Consider the following 19,294-nt stretch of genomic DNA (forward strand, 5'->3'; position numbering starts at 1 on the left):
CGGGTCGAGAGGGCAGAGCCAGCCCAGTGGTTGTAAGTGAAACTTGAGCAGAGGCCCCACCAGTGGTAGAGGTCTCTAGCTGGTGAAGTGGCACTGAAAAAATCCTGTGTCAATTTTAGCTATTTGAAACTATATATTATTGTTAACCGCAGTCATCCTGTCAACTGCAGTGCTATGGAACACTAGAAATTATTCCTAGTTAGCTGCAATTTTGGATCCTTTGACTGCAGCATTTTTTACTGTGATGTTCTTACCAATCTGTCCTGTTTCCCTGCAATCCAAAATTCAAAGAACTCACTAGGGGCTCTGTTGCAGTCATCTCTTTACCTTTTCTTTTCTGAGTTGGTTTTTGGAATTATTGTGTACTAATTTCAATGACTTAAGGGTAGAAGGTTTAGAAACAGATTTCTTAGCTCAACTCTCAGTTCCACTGTTTGCTAGTCATGAGGCAGGAATAAGTTAGTCCTTCTCTAAGCATTCCTTGACTTATTAAAAAATGTATTTTTACAAGGATTTTGTGAGGATTAAGGAGATAATCCATATAAAATGCTCAGTATAGTGCCTAGCACACAGCATGCATTTAATGTTAGTAATAGTAGTAGGAACACTAGTAGTAATGCTGTTACTACTGCTACCACAACTACCAAAACCACTGAAGCAGTTAACCCACACCTGTTGACAAGGAGACTTTCTGCCATTTTCTACTTGAATTCCAACCAAATGTGTCATGTGGTAGCAAGTAGCCTTTCATGGATGACTACCAATGCTTTGGCTTTCATGTTTAATATTTAATGTTAAAACTGCCATATTTATAAAGCTAAAAACTGACCATGAAGCAGTATGTAATGACAACTGCATGCCCCTATCTTTATTTATGTAAAGCAGTGGTTCTCAACTGAGGCAATTTTAGTCCCCTGAGAACATCTGGCAATGTCTGAAGACATTTTTGATTGTCACAACTGGGAGGTGGTTACTATGAACTAGTGAGAAGAGGTCAGGGACACTGCTGAACAACTGACAATGAACAAGACAGTTCTTCACAGAAAGAATTATCTGGCTCAAAATGGTGACGTGTAAGGCTGAAAAATTCTGACAAAAGGGTGTCCAAGGATCTGGTTTTGCCATTCTTTTTTTTTTTTTTTTTTTTTTTGAGACGGAGTCTCACTCTTTCACCCAGGCTGGAGTACAGTGGTGTGATCTTGGCTCACTGCAAGCTCCGCCTCCCGGGTTCATGCCATTCTCCTGCCTCAGCCCCCCAGCAGCTGGGACTACAGGCGCCCGCCACCACACCCGGTTAATTTTTTGCATTTTTAGTAGAGACAGGGTTTCACCATGTTAGCCAGGATGGTCTCTGGTTTTGCCATTCTTCACTCTTCCTCCACGACACTTACCTACTTTCTTCCTTGAGTTCTGTTCCTACATTTCTAACCACTTCCTTGACATGTCTCTGTTTTTTTGCTTTTTTAAAAAAAATTTTAATATAGAGATGAGGTCTTGCTCTGTCGCTCAGGCTGGAGTGCAGTGGTGCAATCATAGCTCACCGCAGCCTCAAACTCTTCGGCTCAAGCAATCCTCCTGCCTCAGCCTCCTGAGTAGTTGGGAGACATATCTCTACTCTAAAATAATTTTTTTCCTGCCCAAAATTAGTTACTTCTTTTGTCTTTTCTATTTCTCTCTTTTTTTATTTTTATTTTTTATTTTTTTGAGATGGAGTCTTGCTCTGTTTCCCAGGCTGGAGTGCAGTGGCATGATCTCACTGCAACCTCTGCCTCCCGGGTTCAAGCGATTCTTCTGCCTCAGCCTCCCAAGTAGCTGGGACTACAGGCATGTGCCACCACACCTAGCTAATTTTTGTATTTTTAGTAGAGATGGGGTTTCACCAGCTGGCCAGCCTGGTCTTAAACTCCCAGCCTCCAATGATCTGCCTGCCTCAGCCTCCCAAAGTACTGGGATTACAGGTGTGAGCTACTGTGCCTGGCCTCTATTTCTCTTATTGCTCACCAGAAGAAAACACAAGTAAGCACTGTGTTAATGGTCATCCTATATTCTCATATCTAACCCTTCTCGTCTATTTCCAACACTTCTTTCTTTAATCATTCATCTCTTTCCCAGGTTATTATACATTCCTCCTAAATTTACTATAAACTTTAATCTCCCTACCTCCAGATGTTGCATGCTAACCTATCTGATATACAGTGGCCAATTTAATTGTAATAATGAAGGTTCTATTCATCTCACTCTCAGTCCTAAAACAATAGATTCTCAGTAGATTTTTAAGAGATCAAATTACTTAGTTTGGAGATCAAAGCTCTTGCTGATCTTGTATAAACCAATTTTTCTAGTCTTACATTTCAATATCTCTTTTATGTTCTGGCCTAAATCAGCCACTTTATACCATCTGGATGTGTCCTGTGTCTCCTGTGCAATTCCTTGCCTGCCTTTTCCTCTTTCTTTCTCACTTCCAAATCACTAAAATCCTTTAATTCATACTAGCCATGTTGAATACTACATCTTTTTTTTTCTTTTTTTTCCTTTTGAGAAGTTTTGCTCTTGTCGCCCAGGCTGGAGTGCAGTGGTGCAATCTCGGCTCACTGCAACCTCCACCTCCTGGGATCAAGTGATTCTCTTGCCTCAGCCTCTGAATAGCTGGGACTACAGGCGTGCACCACTATACCAGGCTAATTTTGTATTTTTAGTAGAGACGGGGTTTCACCATGTTGGCAAGGCTGGTCTTGAACTCCTGACCTCAGGTGATCTAGCCGCCTCAGCCTCCCAAAGTGATGGGATTACAGGTGTGAGCCACCACTCCTGGCCTAAATACCACATCTTTCTTGAGGCCTTCACTGATAATTCTGGAACCTGACAGAAGCAACTGCTCTTTGAATTCCTGTAGCATAATGTATATCTCATCATACCAGCCAGCATCATCCATACTCACATCCCAGCTCCTAGCCTACAAGCCCTATTCACTTCTGTATCTGCCAGAGCACTACCATGGGGCTGTACATGCAACTGATACGTAAGAAGATTTGTTGAGCTTTCATTCTTCTACTGACTAATGTGGTTTTATAGGTTTTGAGGTTTCTTTGGCAAATTAGTATGTGACTGTAAAGTCTCTGTCCAATCTCTAATTGAAAATGATCATTCATTTTATGAAAACCAAACTTTACCTATCCTAGTTAATTCTGAATCTACTAATGATTAACTATTGTTACTGTGGAAACTGAGAAAGATTATCTCCTTGGCCAAACTTTGGTTAGGCTCCTCCGAGAACTCTGCTTAACTTATCCCAACCACTACCCTGCCCAAGTAATTTCCCTTCCACTGATCCCCATCCAATGATGCTCACTGGTTATAACATCCTGATTTTCCTTGTATTTGGAAGTGAGTCCAATCTCTTCCCACTACTGCAAAACCCCACTGTGGAGCACTCTCGAAGAAAATCTGCCTTATCATCTTTAACAAGAGTTTAAAAATACTTTTTTCTTTAAAAGTTACTGATCCAGCCACTTTATAAGAAGAAAAACCCTTAGTTCCCATTTTCTAACAGTGAATTTATTAGTTTTCTTTAAAGAAAACAATACCAAAAGACCCAGTCAAAATCTATTTTATTCATCAAGAATCTTCTCCTATTGAGTTGCTTCACTCCATTAAGCTTAAATCAGCCTAGACTGAAAGAACCTCAGATACTTAAGGGTGTTTCATTATGTTCTATAGATATTCTACTTATTTATAATGAGGCTTCTCCCGACCCTCAGATACAAGTTAATCAAATACACCTCTCATTTTCTAATACTACAAGATTCACTTGTGGTAGCAATGAAAGGCCACCTGCAAACAAACTTCCCCCAGCAGCGGGGACTTAATGTATGGCAGTCATAAAAATATAGCAACCATATTTCTATTATCAGAAAAACAAATATAACTACTTTTTAAAAAAAGTAGTACATTAAATAAGTCTTTTTTGATTTAGACGTCTTACTTCCCCTTGCCCCATTTAAAAAAAAAAAAAAAGAATCAAATTGCTGAGCTTAGAAGTAGTTGGAAGCTCTGATTTCATCTAAACAAAGCAACCCCCCATCGTAGTTTCCTTCCATGACAAGATCTGAGTCATGACCAGCATCACTTACCGTATTATGAGGGATGGCCGATAATGAGTCTGAGTCTCTTTCCATAAGTTTGTGCTTTACATTTCAAAAATCTGCTTATTTTTTATCAGCATTTTAATAAAATTTATAAAAGGTTATGGGTTTAATTTGGATTGAATAAAATACAATCAGGAGTTGCAGATGGGAAATCAACAGACCTAAAATTAAAATTCGATAAATGCCTACTGCATGTCAGGCATGTTACACAAACTGTTTCATTTGATCTTCATAAAGATCCTGTGAAGCAGAGGCTCTTACGCCCATTTTCTGTGTGTGGAAAGTGGGGTTCGATACTTGGCCAATACTTCACGAATGTCACTGTGATGGCCAGTTTTGTCTGGTCTCAACTCCTGTCTTCTACTATGTAGCCTGAAATTTAACTTTAAAATTTCAGGTGGTTTATTCTTCATTAATTAATCCATCATATAACTCACATCCAGCTAAAAGTAAAACAAAATCATGACATTGGTTTGGGAATCTTCTACTTACAATTAAAAAAAAAAACCCTATTGGGAAAGATTTCTTAATCCTAGTCAACCTGGCAGTAAGTTTGGTGTTTGTTGTCTTATTCCTTTATATAAGCCTAAAGGCAAAGGGGAAAAATTAGTCTTTTAAAAATAGTTTTTTTCATAAACCATCATGCTGACAAATTAAATGACAGTAACTCTCTCAACAGCTGACAGCATAGTAGGGGTCCTGTTAACATGCACATTAGGGCAGCCTGATTGGTTTAATTGGCAGTCATGCCTAAAAACCTGAAGAGTAACTGATGCTGAATGAATCACTTCCTTCAGCAATATTCAGTAGTTTGAATGCAGCAATGCAACCAAAGGCTCTTAAAGTTTTCTATTTATTGTTGAAATCAACCAAGTGATTATTTTCATTTTATTTTCTAAAATTGTGTGCTTTTACTGAAAGCCACCATTTTAAAATGCTTCAAGGAAAAGATTTCTTACCAAATTTTCCCATATCTCAAACTGGAAGGTACTAGTGGTGGCATTCAATGTCGTCAGGAATAAATCTAGAAGGAAAAATAATAAAAACGTAAAGTTTTGTAGTCTTACTGATGTGTACATTTAAAAACAGAAAAAAAATGCAATACATTAAAAGAATTAATACAATTCTACTTAAACATATTTTAAATTATATTTTAACAAGTTTCATCCCATCAAAAAAAGAGCAGATGACCCTGCATTAAAGGAAATGTATTTAACGAGGATATTTGGTATTAGTCCTTCAAGAACATTCCTTATTTCCAAGAATAGTTATGTGTCGCACTTTTTCTAAATCATGTGCCTTTTAATCTTTTTTATTCCAAAGTGTACTATATTTTTTAAAACAGATATTCTGATCGCAATCACATTTGCTTTCTCACCCTGAAAGCAAGCTACACTTACCTATATATCATAGTTTTCAGCATTATTTTAAATAACAGTATTTCACCACCCAAAAGTTTTTGCACTCATGTTAAATGAACAATAAATTATGTTTCAAATTTTCAGTAATAGAATTGTCTTCATAAATTCCAGCTAACGAATGGTTGTTTTATTGAAAAGTACAATAATTTTAATAAAATTCCTTTGGGAAAAAAAAAAGGTTCACAGTCAAATGAAACATCCTATTATTGTAAAGGTCTATTACTGCAAACAAATCTATTCTAGTAGCAGCATTTATTATGTTTGCATCATGGCAATTTTACTTAGTGAATATATAAGGTATTAAAACAATGAGGTGGCTTATAGGAATATTAAAATAACATTACTGTTATATGCTTCAAAAAACAAATTACTGGCAGGGCGCTTTGGCTCACGCCTACAATCCCAGCACTTTGGGAAGCCGAGGTGGGAGATCAAGACCATCCTGGCCAACATGGTGAAACCCCATCTCTACTAAAAACACAAAAATTAGCTGGGTGTGATGGCGTGCGCCTGTAGTCCCAGCTACTTGGGAGGCGGAGGCAGAAGAATCACTTGAACCCAGGAGGCGGACGGAGGTTGCAGTGAGCCGAGATTCTGATCTCCAGCCTGGCGACAGAGGGAGACTCCGTCTCACCAAAAAAATAAAAATTAAAAAAAAAAAAAATTCAGAGTGATGTGAAGGCCATAACTACTGAAAAAAAAAGTTTTTTTTTCCTTCCTACATTAGATATGCTTAGAAAACTATCATTCACATTTTAATGTGTTTTCCGTAAGGGTGTCATATGAATTTGATGAAGCTAATTTATCTAATAATTGTAATAATAAAGATTTTCATGGAATCACCCAGCTAAGGAATTTATTTTTATAATTAGTTGAACTCAAAACTCCTCATTCCAAGTGGAACCATTCTTTTGTCCATGTATCAAATAGCTCTGTATTTATTTCCACAACAAGGAAAATGCTTTGCCTGTGGATATACAAATGTAGTCCTCTACGAACGTCATTTGTTTACTGTTACTCATGTACTCCCAATGACGTGTTACTTCCAAAGTCATTTGATGTCATTCCTTTTCTTCCAAGATGAAGGGCAAATCCCTCAGCTGTTATGTGAAGGCTACCTTACCTACCTTTCCAGCCGCGATTCTGTGCTACTCCCTCACAAGAAGACTGTGTTCACACAGAGCAAAGTAGTCACCAGATTTTATCATGTTTTTTGACCTCTGATTGCCTCTGTACATGTCATTCCTTGTCTCTGTAGTACCTTTCCACCTCACAGCCACCTGGTGAATGGATTCTTCAAAATTGGCTGAAATGTCCTCTTCCTTCTAGAGTTCCTTCCTCTCCCTAGACATAGCTTTCCCTCTGCTGTTATTCTCCTGTGCCACCTCCGTCACGGCAGTGATTACAACCTACCATGGTATTCTGGCTTCACATCTGTCTGTCCAAAGCTCCCTGAGGGCAGGAATAATGCCTAACGGATTTTTTTTATCCCTGCTGTTTCTATGAGCTAGGAAATATCACATGTTCAAATGATTGTTGGATAATTAGGGATGACATGCTATATTGTATATGTATATTGTAGTTCTTGCAAATTTGCTTGGATGTCTAAAAATAATTGCTCTATTATGTCTTTAAATGGAAAGTCTTGGGAAAAGAAGGGTCTACATTAAAGTGTTTCATTAAAAATAATCACAGTGACTACTGTACTAAGTATGTTTAAAAGGTGTTACAATTTTATAGCATCTGAAAATGGGAATAATCAGCGTAAGAAAGTGATTAGGGATTAACAGCCAAAGAGAGTTCTAAGAATCACTAAGGGAGGCATGAGTGCAAGTTCTGACCTATTTGAAAGAAGTAAAACCGAGAAAAGGGGCAAGCATGCTACTACATTACAGGTGAATTTGTTCAAACTGAAAATATCCAACTTTTGAAACTCTTAACCCATTTGAAAATAGAATAAATGTGGAGACATGTTTTCAACAAGAAATCAAAGGTCTGGTGTCTTGATAAGGCAGTTACCGTCATGGGATTAGAAGAATGACTCTGTGACCACATATGGTTAAGATATGGCTAAGGGGGATAGTTAGAGGGAGTGGTGTAACTACCAGCAATTTATCACCACTCCTTGAAAATCAATTCAAAAATTTTTTTCCACTGGTGTTCTATTAGTCACAATCTATATTTGCATAGAAGGTGAAAATTCTGCCCTCTTCTTTCATGCATATTTAAAGAATTTAGGAACTATAACACACAATGCTGATTCTATTTCCATGGCTTTGCTAGCTATTTATTAAAACTTTGAAAAGTAGTAAAGCTAGTTGAGGGACTGGAAGTATCTTGTAAAATAGATTAAAAAAAAAATCGTTTTACTATTCAATTATGTAAAGGGGCCATAGAAAAAATAAATGATTCATTACACGGAGAAACAAAAATAGAGAAAATTAATTATTAGTAGTTAAATATAAAGAATCATGCCTCAGACTTTGAATGAAACGGGAATGAAGAAACTCCTAAAGAAAATTTTTAATCAACGAAGCAATAAAGTTCTCACCCTCTCACATGGCTAAGAGTAATTCATAAAATAAAATTAAGGAAATGCACTCCAGAAACTGTCATGGATGTGACATGCCACCAGATGCCCTTTTGGGAATTAAGGATTTATTCTCTCAGCTTCTAGAAATATTGCTGGTAGACAATCCTAAGTGGTTAAGCCCTCTTTGGAACAACTTTGGCTGAAAAGGAGCTACCTTTCAGAAGGTTGCATCCCTTTCTGGACTAGCCTGCATCCAATCAATCGTCAATTTGGAGGTATAACGGCTGGACCCACTCACCACAACTCAGGACAACTCTACAGGGCCATTCCACATTCAGAGCTCCCCAGGGGTCACTTGAGGCTTTTACTGACACTGAATTGCAGCCCAACTGTTTCTGTCTCATGCCATCCACTGGTTTTGACTATAAAATGAAACTTCATGCCCTTGAATCTCAGTCTGAAAGTCTGCTTCCCAGGAAACCCAACCAACAATAGTTGATACCAAAAGTGATCTGAGAAAACAGACACTAAGATGAGATTCTGGACTGGGCACGGTGGCTCACACCAGTAATGCCTGCACTTTGAGAGGCCGAGGTGGGCAGATCACCTGACGTCAGGAGTTTAAGACCAGCTTGGCCAACATGGTGAAACCCCGTCTCTACTAAAAAGACAAAAATTAGCCAGGCGTAGTGGTGTGCACCTGTAATCCCAGCTACTCAGGAGGCTGATGCAGAATTGCTTGAACCTGGGAGGTGGAGGTTGCAGTGAGCCGAGACGGCGCCACTGTACCCCAGCTTGGGTGACAAGGGCGAGACTCCATCTCAAAAAAAAAAAAAAAAAAAAGAGATGAGATTCTGTAGTTGGATCACCTATCATGGGGAAGGCAATATGGGTTCCTTCACTGGGGATAAGGCAGAGACAGCCCCCAAATAAAACACCTTTTCCCCCACTTATCTTTTACTGCTGCTGTCTTGCGATAGTATTCTGGTGGAAATAAATACACTAGTGGGGGTGTGATATTTTGTGTTTTTTTTTTTTTTTGAGAAATATGAGGCAAACACTAATGCTAAGGACAGGGTAATTAGACAGCTATTGCTAAGCTCAATTGAGGCAGTACAAGACAGATACAAAGGCTGAACATGATTGATCAGAAATTAAAAGCTAAATGTGAAAGGAAGAGGGTCTCTTGGGCAGCCAAAAAAAAAAAAGAGGTTCTCACATCCTGCACCAAAAGGGCAAGGAGGACTTTGACCAGTAAGAGCAGAAGAAGAGAACCCAAGAAGGTTAAATTCTCAACCATAGCACCTCTGCTATGCTAAGGTTAGAGCCATAGGTTGGAAACAAAATACATGATCCATGGAAAGGGAACATCTAGGTTGATGAAGCAGAAACTTTTGAGTCCTCAGATTCACGCAAAACTTCCTAGTCTGTAAAAGTAGCCCACTCTTTGCTGTTAATGGCTAGTGTTCTTTCCTGTTTGATGATGATGACGGAGAAGTACCTGCCCTCATTATGTGAGTCACACCCCCATTCCTATGCTCTGCCCACCTTATCTCCTGGACACTAGGCCAAAAAGTAAGGTTAAATTACAGTGTAAACTTAGCCAGGAATGTGATGAACAGGTAAGGGACTGCACTCTGAATTAAGTCAAGGACCTAGTGGACACGTACTGGCAGGAGCCAGGAGAGTGTGCATGAGACTAAGTTCTGCATGTGTTTGATCAAGGCAGGGTGGGGGATGGAAGAACAGAGTTGGTATAGGGAGAGTGGGTGAGTTGTGGTTTGGAATAAACAGTTGGTGGCTTGGCGACTACATTGGACCCCTTTCACCCTGGAAGTGGCAGCAATTCATTTACAGGAACCATATATATTTTGGATATGGGTTTGTCTTTCCTGTTTTAAAAACTAAGTTTAAAAATGCTAATAGAAACAACATAATGATAGCTGATATCACTAGTATTCACTTGAACAAATACTCCGTAACAAAAGATCACATCATGATTTCATGAAAAATTCAGGATGTAAACTCCAAACTCAATTAAGTTCTTTTTCATTAGATTCATTTAACAAGTAAAATAGTGAAAATATTCAATGCACATGCAGTTTCTTCCTCAGAAACTACAGAGACATAGACAAGTGTGTACAAAAACATTAAATTTATGCTTCAATTATCTCCATTCATAGCTTGAAAGGAGTAAGCTACTGCATTTTAATCTTCGTCAACTGCAGCTTAGCCTTCCTTTCAAATGAAGAGCTCTCTGGTTAAAGTTGGCATTAAAAGGAAGCCTCAGGAGTTTTAGAAACTTAAATTGGAAGTCTAAATGAACTAAATCATGTTAGAAAAACTCAAACTCAAAACAAAGCTTAATGATTAATCATGAGCATGTAATATCCTTTTGATATACTATGGTGTAAAAGAAGATGTTGAAAATTGTGATTTCAGGCACTATATCCTTCAGTGTGATGTCTCAAGTTTTAAGAAAAATATTCCAATGGAAATTAAAAAAAAACTATTCATAATATTATTTTGAGTTCCTGCATGAAGAAATTCTCCTTGGATAATAATAGTTACTATTCACAAAGGAGTAATATTATGGGTTATTTTAGAAAAACATAGTTAATAAAACATTCGTAGTATTTTCTGTAAGCTGAAATGTCTGGAGACATTTCCACAAAGAATGGCTCAAAGCAGTATCATAACTTATACTGTTTCTATGCTCAAGCTAGGAGGCCATGCCAAGCTCATGTTTATATCTGTTCTATAGTACTATCCAGTTTCTCTTAGGCCCAGTTATATTAGTGGAAGGGCAGCATAACAATGTAGAATAATAAAAATATCTTTAAAATAAAACACCTTTTCCTCCACTTATTCATTAAAAACTATACTGAAGGCCATATGACTGCTGAAATCACTAAGACAAACCAGGTCATGCCAGCTCTCACTCTTTGAAGCAGCAGTTTAATTGCATTCTGTAGCTCAGAGGTCATCAATTGAAATGCTGTAAGGCATAAGGCCTTAACTTAAATAAGTTAAGAGGGCCTGGTACAAACAGGATGATCAAATAGTAAAAAGGCAAGGGCATACAAACTGAATAAGCATCTCAGGATAAAAGAGACAGTAGCAAGTGAGGGAACTGGATGAAGCAAAAGAGATCATCACTGACCAGAGGGACAGAATTAATTAGCTCCAGACAATTGTTACAGAAATATGATTTTTAATATGAAAAATCATACTTTTGAAATACTGAAACTTAATTCAAAATATCTGAAACACAGCATGGGTCAAAAAAACTCAAAACATGTCTCCAGGCTGATTTTGCTCAGGAGTATTGGTTTGAAACCTCTGATAGAGATGACTGCATTAGTTATATTTTTGTTTGCAGAAGATCAACCCTATTTCCTATATCAAATAATTCTGCCAGATCATATTTTATAAAGATGCACTAATTTAGTAAGATGATATGAGAAATGTGCTTGAATTGTTCCCCATTCACAAGTCTACATTTCCAAGAATCATTTTAAAATTTCAACTTTTGAGTTCATTATCTTCTATCTAGACTTTCTTTCTCTTTATTTTCTGAAACATGGGGTCCAAAATGAAGATTCACCATAGTTAGCAGACAGCTCTGATGATCTCTAATTCAAGAAGGTACACAACAAGATACAGAGAGACGCACACACCACACTCTGGAATCCAGGCACACAAGGCTGAAACCACTAATGGTAACAATGAACACATTCCTACCCTGTCTTCCCTCGTCAGTCAAATCATTATCAGAAGTTGGGGGGTGGGGGTGAGTGGTGGAAATCACTGGCTTTATTTATTTCAGATTGTATATAAACTAAAAATTTGAGGCAAAACCAATAAATTCCAAGTAACAGGCTGCTGGCAGCAAATAATGATAGGAACCTGTTAACCGCACTGAAATGGAATGTCTAAGGGGATTATAATTTTTACTTGATGAGGGTTATTAACAAATTAGGAGTAAAAATTTTCCAATTACTACACTTTTATCAGAGGAATTTATTTTTCATAACCTGTATGTTGAATTGTTAGGAGAAATGTAATCAAGACAATTGTGGTAAGTTAATGGTCCCCAAAGACTTAGCAATATTTTGAATTCTGGTGTTAAATATATGTATCAAGTGAAGTCACATATTTCCTCTACCCTTGTGAGGTCAGGACCTTAAGGAATTTCAGGGAGATTTTGTAGCTTTAATATTTTCAATACTGGAATGTTTATATGGGTTAACAGACATTAATACAAACTTCAAACATAAGACTCTCCCCTTTCTCAAAAAGTCCTCTATGTTCCAGAAGGTAAAGAAGTCAACAGAGATAATACTTAATGATGGAAATAACTGGAGAACAGGACCCTGGCATCAATAGTTGCTAAGATTTTCTGATTTCCCATCAACTTTCATTTATGTAAATTAACTTAAATGAAGGTTTTAAAATATAAATTTTAGAATTATATTTGCCCTGATGCGTTTTCTTAGGGCAATGAAATCAGTCTGCAATAATTTGGTTTATGCACTAAGGTTACTTAACTTTCATTCATCACTTTCATTCCAAAATCCTGATGCTTTCTTATCTTGTCCACCTGTGCCTCATTATAGATTTACAAAGATGTTACACTTTCTAGTTGCTCAATAGCTGCCTATACAAGCACTACTATCCAAAAATGGTTTTTTTAGCAGCTGAAACATGGCATGTTGGATTTCTGAGCATTTATTTCCTCCAAATGAAAAGACTGGGCCGGGCGTGGTGGCACACGCCTGTAATCCCAACACTTTGGGAGGCCAAGGCGGGTGGATCACCTGAGGTCAGGAGTTCGAGACCAGCTGACCAACATGGTGAAATCCCGTCTCTACTAAATACAAACAATTAGCTGGGCATGGTGGCGCATGCCTGTAATCCCAGCTACTCGGGAGGCTGAGGCAGGAGAATTGCTTGAATCCAGGAGGCGGAGGTTGCAGTGAGCCAAGATCGTGCCATTGCACTCCAACCTGGGCAACGAGAGCAAAACTCCATCTCAAAAGAAAAGAAAAGAAAAGAAAAGAAAAGAAAAAAGACTGTCAGTTTATGCTGATGTTAAAGGACTTCCAAAAATTATATTTTTTAATACATTTCTGTCTCCTGAGAGAAACATTTTTGACAGAACTCTAAATTTTCACTACATGATGGACTCCTAGTCATGGGGTATGTGTTAGAAAAAAACTCTTAATTTTATTCACAAAAATTGTGGCCAGACATTTAAAATCAACTTCAACTTCAAACTGATTTATTTCTTAAGTGGCACAATTCAATCAAGGTGATAATGCTCCAAGAGTTATGAGTAGAAGTTGCTGGTCTCTCTAATAACTGCTAACTCAGACTGAACTGCAAAACATGATACAGGTGGTCAGCTAAGGTTAGCAGTTTATTTCTCTTGTAAATCCAAGGGAAGGATGGTTAAAAATACAAAATTAGTTATTTAAAATGATTTAAATTCATTGTAACTGAAAATCAAACCTCTAACAGCAGGCACTTATGCTCCATCTAGTCTGGAAACCTGATTTGTGTACTGTCTTCTTTTTTTAACTATTCTTAGTTCACTTTCTACACACCAGAGAGGCATTTTCTGCTAGACTAACCCTGGTCTTAATGAAATAACCTGTCTCTAAGGTTTCCACACATTATTTCTGGAACATACTGGAAGGGAATATTTTTCCTGAATCTAGAGCACTGTAGTGATAAAATGCCTGAAGTAATACAGTCTGATAACTTGGAAAAAGTAAAGCAAAATGTTACCTTTCTGGACTTCACTTACTTGCCTATAAAATGATGTGAAAGAATGATCATCAAATTTTTTTTCCACGTCATATCCACCAACTGATTCAAACATCTTTTAAATACCTCTGACTGTGTGGCACTCAACTAGGTATTGGAGAGATAAACACAGATGATGGCGGGGCATGGTGGCTCACGCCTGTAATCCCAGCACTTTGGGAGGTCAAGGTGGGGGGGGGGATCACCTGAGGTCAGGAGTTCGAGACCAGCCTGGCCAACATGGTGAGGTTACTGTCTCTACTAGTTCTCTCTACTCCTTCCTTGAGGAGGCAGATGTGGAAATTGACAAATACTATGTGGTAATGGCTCTGCTAGAATTATGAATACATACTATTGGAACAGAGCTGGCAGAGGTACTCTCTTGTTGGACGAATTTGAGGAGGGCTTCACTGAGGAAGTGACATTTGCACTGGTCAGAAACTGTGCAATTCATTTTAAGAAGTTATTATATTCACATTAGTGAAATGCTAACATTACCAACACGTGACATTGTGTTTATAAAGGTTTGTATGTTTGAAATAAGTTAAAATCAAATAATCAGATTATTAAGAAACTTCAGGTTAAAGTAATTTATTAAAATAATGAGGCATACTCATGGCCTCTAGTTAGTTCAAAAAAATTAGAGTTTATTAATGTAAAATACACACTAAATACACTTAACAATTATAAAAATTGCTCTTATGTGCATTCCAGTTGTACATAATCTGAAGTTGGTAATTCTGAGAAGTAAATAATTTCCCCAGCATATGGCATTAGATTAAAGTAGTCCCTAAACTTAACATGTGAAACTATAAAAAATTCTCTTGAAGCAGAAACAAGTATGATAGTGATTAAACATGAAAATGAAATGTATATTAAAAATATTGAGGCTTCCTTTCAAAAGCTACATGAAATAATTTTAAAACAATGTTAACTCTGAAAGTCTATCTTCAATCATTCTAATGCAGCAAAGAGTAAACCTTACAGTGACTAAGAACTTCTAATGAACCTTCTTTTTCCTCAGTTTTCTCTGCCTGTTGTAATAGCAGAATGCTAGTTATAGGTCATGCTGAGTGCTCACTTCAATGAGAAGACTTCAACCTTTCTTTTTTAATGTCAAAAGGCCTTACATGAGAACCAAAACTTTGAGCTTCTAAAACTGAAGACTTAAAACACTGCACTAAAAACAAGGAAAGGCTGTTAAGCTAGACAGGAAAATTCTAATGCTGTTTTGTAAATTGATCATATTTAATTTATAGACTAATCTATAACATGGCAGAATATTTCTTTGGAGCATACATGATAAAACCTTCATCCTAAAAAAGCCACAGCCAAAACAGTGAACAAAATTCAAGGCCATTGACTTAAACAAAAAACCATCTGTTATCTGGCATTAGGATTGATGAGTTTTAGGTCAGCAAATGCCTACCAATTGTAAAAATTCCCTTCTGGAATGACAGTGTGAGCCCTACAGACCTGCTCTCCAGTAAAACAAGCATAACTGGGGGAAATTATTTAAAAAAAATTTACAGTCTCTGGAAATCGTTCTGAGAGCATATAACAAATGAAGAAACATTTATTCAAGAAAATATACTAAAATCAGACAAGAAGAGCAAGAGCCTGTGACTTTTGAACCACTACCTGCTCTTTCTCTCCTCCTCCTAGCTCAGTGTGAAGGAAACTCTGCTTCAGGAAGCTGCAGCCAAAAACACAGGGCTCCCCCTCCACCCAGCTACTAGTCAAGGACTGTGGTAACTTCTTGCGGGGCAGGCCACCATTTCTCATCTCCTCCTGCTATATGTCGTAGAGGCTAAATTCCAAGAGTGTGAGGCCAAGAGGCCGGGGACACCCCTTCTTCAACTCAGCCCCTACTCACAAAGGTGGAGGATCTATCTCTCATGCAGCACACTAAGAATAGCGGGGGCCTAGCGACTCACACACCACCCCTTTTGTAGGCCTTTGGTTCAATGCCAGAAAGAGAAGCAAAGATCAGAAGCTACCACTCCAATGCAGTGTTCTGTTCCTAAAGCAGGGATGCCTCTCAGGGGAAAGTGTGTCACTGTTCTCACTCTCACCTCTGGAGCCATGCTCAGGGATTTTGCCCAGGAGAAGCGTCAGGCTGTAACAGGCAGCTACAAAGCAGTCCCCTAATATTTAAAACAGAGTGTGGGGAAGTTCAAGCCTAAGGGTATATTCAAAACAAATGGAGGTTTGATGGAAAGCAATAGAGAGAAGGCCTCATGAAAGAATCAAACTAAATCACAGACCAGGGCTTAACAGAGAGCACTAGGGAACGAAGAACTACAAATAACCTTCCTGAAGTCTGGACAAACCTACACTACCAACCTACAGAACAAACCTGCAAAGGAATCCAAACTTAATTATATCAGACCATGGAGCAATTAATGACCCACGGTATTGTCAAAAATAGAGCAATCAGCTGGCAATTACTGAAGTCTAACAGCTGAGTGTGATCCAGAAAGAGACAAAGAGAGCCCTGCTAAAACCACTGTCATACCAGGATGACAAGGTACGTCTCCAAAGCTGTAGCCTCTGAGGAGCAACATCAAAGGCTTCACACTACAGGGAAAATAATCTTCACTGAAATAGTCTAACCAGTCACTAAACAAATAAGCAAGCAAACAACAATAACAAGCTTTGGGGAGTGGAAGGCAGTATCCAAAGTTGCTACAGTATATTATTGTGGAAAAGAATCTGGCTCCATTTTTTAATATTTGTCTGTTGACAGCTTTTAAATCTTACCCCTCCCTTTTCCTCTTGTGCCCTATATCTGGGCAAGCTGGTAAAAATGCCAGCCTCCTTTGGTGTTGGTGGGAGGTTCATGCCCCTCAAGCCCTGCTCATGCATAGGGACCTCACCCAGGCCCCACCTCCAAACAGCACACAAATAACCTTCCAAGGCAGTCTCCTGTCCTTGATCTCTCAAACTATTTTCAGACCAGTTTGGAAGGCCTGCCTTGCTGTTCCCACGAAGCCTCTTTATGTGATTAATAAACCTTCTCATACCTTCTTGGCTTCTGAGCCAAATTTTGGAGGGAAGACTGTGCATGCTTTTTCTGTGGAATGACCATAACAATTACCTAAATGTCCAATAAAAAATTTGAGACCCATAAAGAAACAGGAAAGTATAATCCATATACAAGAAAACAGAAAACCAAAAACCTGGCAACAGACAGTGCTGTGAGAGGGACCAGACGTAAATTTCAGACAAAAACTTTAAAGCAGCCACTACAAATATGTTAAAAAAAACTAAAGGAAATTATGCTTAAAGAAGTGAAGTGTGATATAAAATATCCGTAGACAGAAATGATAAAAAACCAAATGGAAATTATGGAACTGAAAGTAAATATACTGAAATAAAAAATTCACTTGAGGGGCTCAACGTTAGCTTTGAACTGCCAGAAGAATTAGCAAACTTCATGATAGATTAAGCAGCCTGAAAAACAGAGAGAAAAAAGGATAAGGAAAAAATGAACCTCGAAGAAATGTGGGGCACAATTAAGTACACCAAGATATATGTAATGGACGTTCTCCAGTAGAAGTGAGAGAGAGAGAAGACAAAGAAAAATTTGAAGAAATAATGGCTAAAACCTTCCTAAATTTGATGAAAAACATTAATATTCACATCTAAGAAGCTCAATAAATGTGAAGCAGAATAAATGCAAAGAGATCGAGACCAAGATAGATAAATCACAGCAAAAATGCTGAAAACCAAAGAAAAAGAAAATTTTTGAAAGAAGCAAGGGAAAAACTATTCATCATGTAGAAGAGAATCCCAATAAGTTTAATGGGTGACTTCTCATCAGAAACAATGAAGGCCAGAAGGCAGTGGGATGACATACTCCAAATGATGGAAGAAAAAAGCTCCTGTCAACCAAAAGTCCTATATTCAGGAAAACTAATTTTAAAATTTAAGAGGAAATAAAGACATTTTTAGATAATGAAAAACTCAGATAATTCACTGCCAGCAGACTCACCTTGAAGAAGGAATGAATGAAATCAACTATAACCTAATAGTAGTAGTAACAGAAATTTTAAAATCCTCTTAAAGTTGCTGCAAAGTATGACCCTGTCTTACATTCAAGTTAAAAGAGAATATTAACAGCCTGTCCTCTCTCTGAGATGGACAGTGGACCTTATCTATACTCCCCAACTCCACATTCCTCAAAGTTTATTACAGGCCCATCCTGTACGGGCTGCAGGATCACAAGACTGGTAAGTTTAGGTTGCAAGACATGTTTCCCTCAAGATACAAGGAATGTTGTAATGCTGCCTTTGTTCCTTGCTTCTGTAACTCGCTTCCCGCCTCATGTAGCTCCCACCTTAAGATGTCTAAAACTAGCAAAAGCCCTTTTTCAGGGCTCAGACTTTGTGGACATGTCTGGCTGAGCCGGTGATCACCTTAATTCAATAAACTCTCCTGAACCTTTTTCGGTCGGACTGTCCCACAACAGCCTTATAAAAAATACTAAAGTTGCTCAGGATGAAAGCAAATGACCCCTGATAGTAATTCAAATCCACAGGAAAAAACGGTGCAATTAGTAAAGGAATTATGTAGTTATAAAAGACAGTTTAAATATATATTCATTCTCCTTTCTTAACTGATTTAAAAATGCAACTGTAATAAAACAATATGTATATAATTGTATCACTAGGCCCATAATATATAGAAATGTAATATATTTGCCAGCAACACCACTAAGAAGGTGAGTGGGAGCAAAACTGCAATAGACCAAGAAAATGACACCAGATGGTAACTTGAATTCACAGGAATAAAGGAAGAGAACCAGAAACAGTAACTAAGAAGGTTAATATAACAAACATTGTAAATAATATCTGCTCTACTGTCTTCTCTAAGCTTCTTTAAGAGACATAAAGTTATATAAAGTAATAATTATAACAAAGTATGATGGGTTTGTAACATATATAGATGTAATATGTATTACAATAAGGGAGAAAGAGAATAGAGCTATAAACAAGTGACACTTCCATGTCTCACTGCAGTTAAGTTAGTACATATCTGAAGTAGATTCTGATGAGTTAAGATATATGTAGTAAGCCTTATAGCAACCACTAATCAAAATAAAAAGTTAAAAAAGTTATTAAAGGAATAACTTTAATAAAGGAATTAAAGGAATTAAGATGTTAGAATAGAGAACATTCACCGAAAGCAAAAGAAAGCAGTAACGTAGGAATATGCCAAAGAAGGACTGAGGCATAGTAAACAGAAGGCAGATGTAAACTCAACTGTTGCAATAAGAACATTAATAACTTGTCAGTGGATTAAACAAGTTCACCAAAAGACAGAGCTTGTCAGATTGGATAAAAAGTGCCTACCAAATGCAAAGATTTTAGTTTGGGTAC

At 37.7% G+C, this 19,294-nt stretch overlaps 1 protein-coding gene across 1 annotated transcript in view; it reads right to left on the reverse strand.

Moving 5' to 3' along the window:
- The window catches only part of ITFG1 (integrin alpha FG-GAP repeat containing 1), a 300,856-nt gene that overhangs the window by 210,759 nt on the left and 70,803 nt on the right, over positions 1–19,294 (reverse strand). The window contains 1 exon segment of the mRNA NM_001132452.2: positions 5,105–5,169. Coding sequence (NP_001125924.1) covers positions 5,105–5,169 — 65 coding nt within the window.

The sequence above is a fragment of the Pongo abelii genome, chromosome 18 (assembly GCF_028885655.2).
Source record: "Pongo abelii isolate AG06213 chromosome 18, NHGRI_mPonAbe1-v2.0_pri, whole genome shotgun sequence".
Lineage (NCBI taxonomy): Eukaryota > Metazoa > Chordata > Mammalia > Primates > Hominidae > Pongo > Pongo abelii.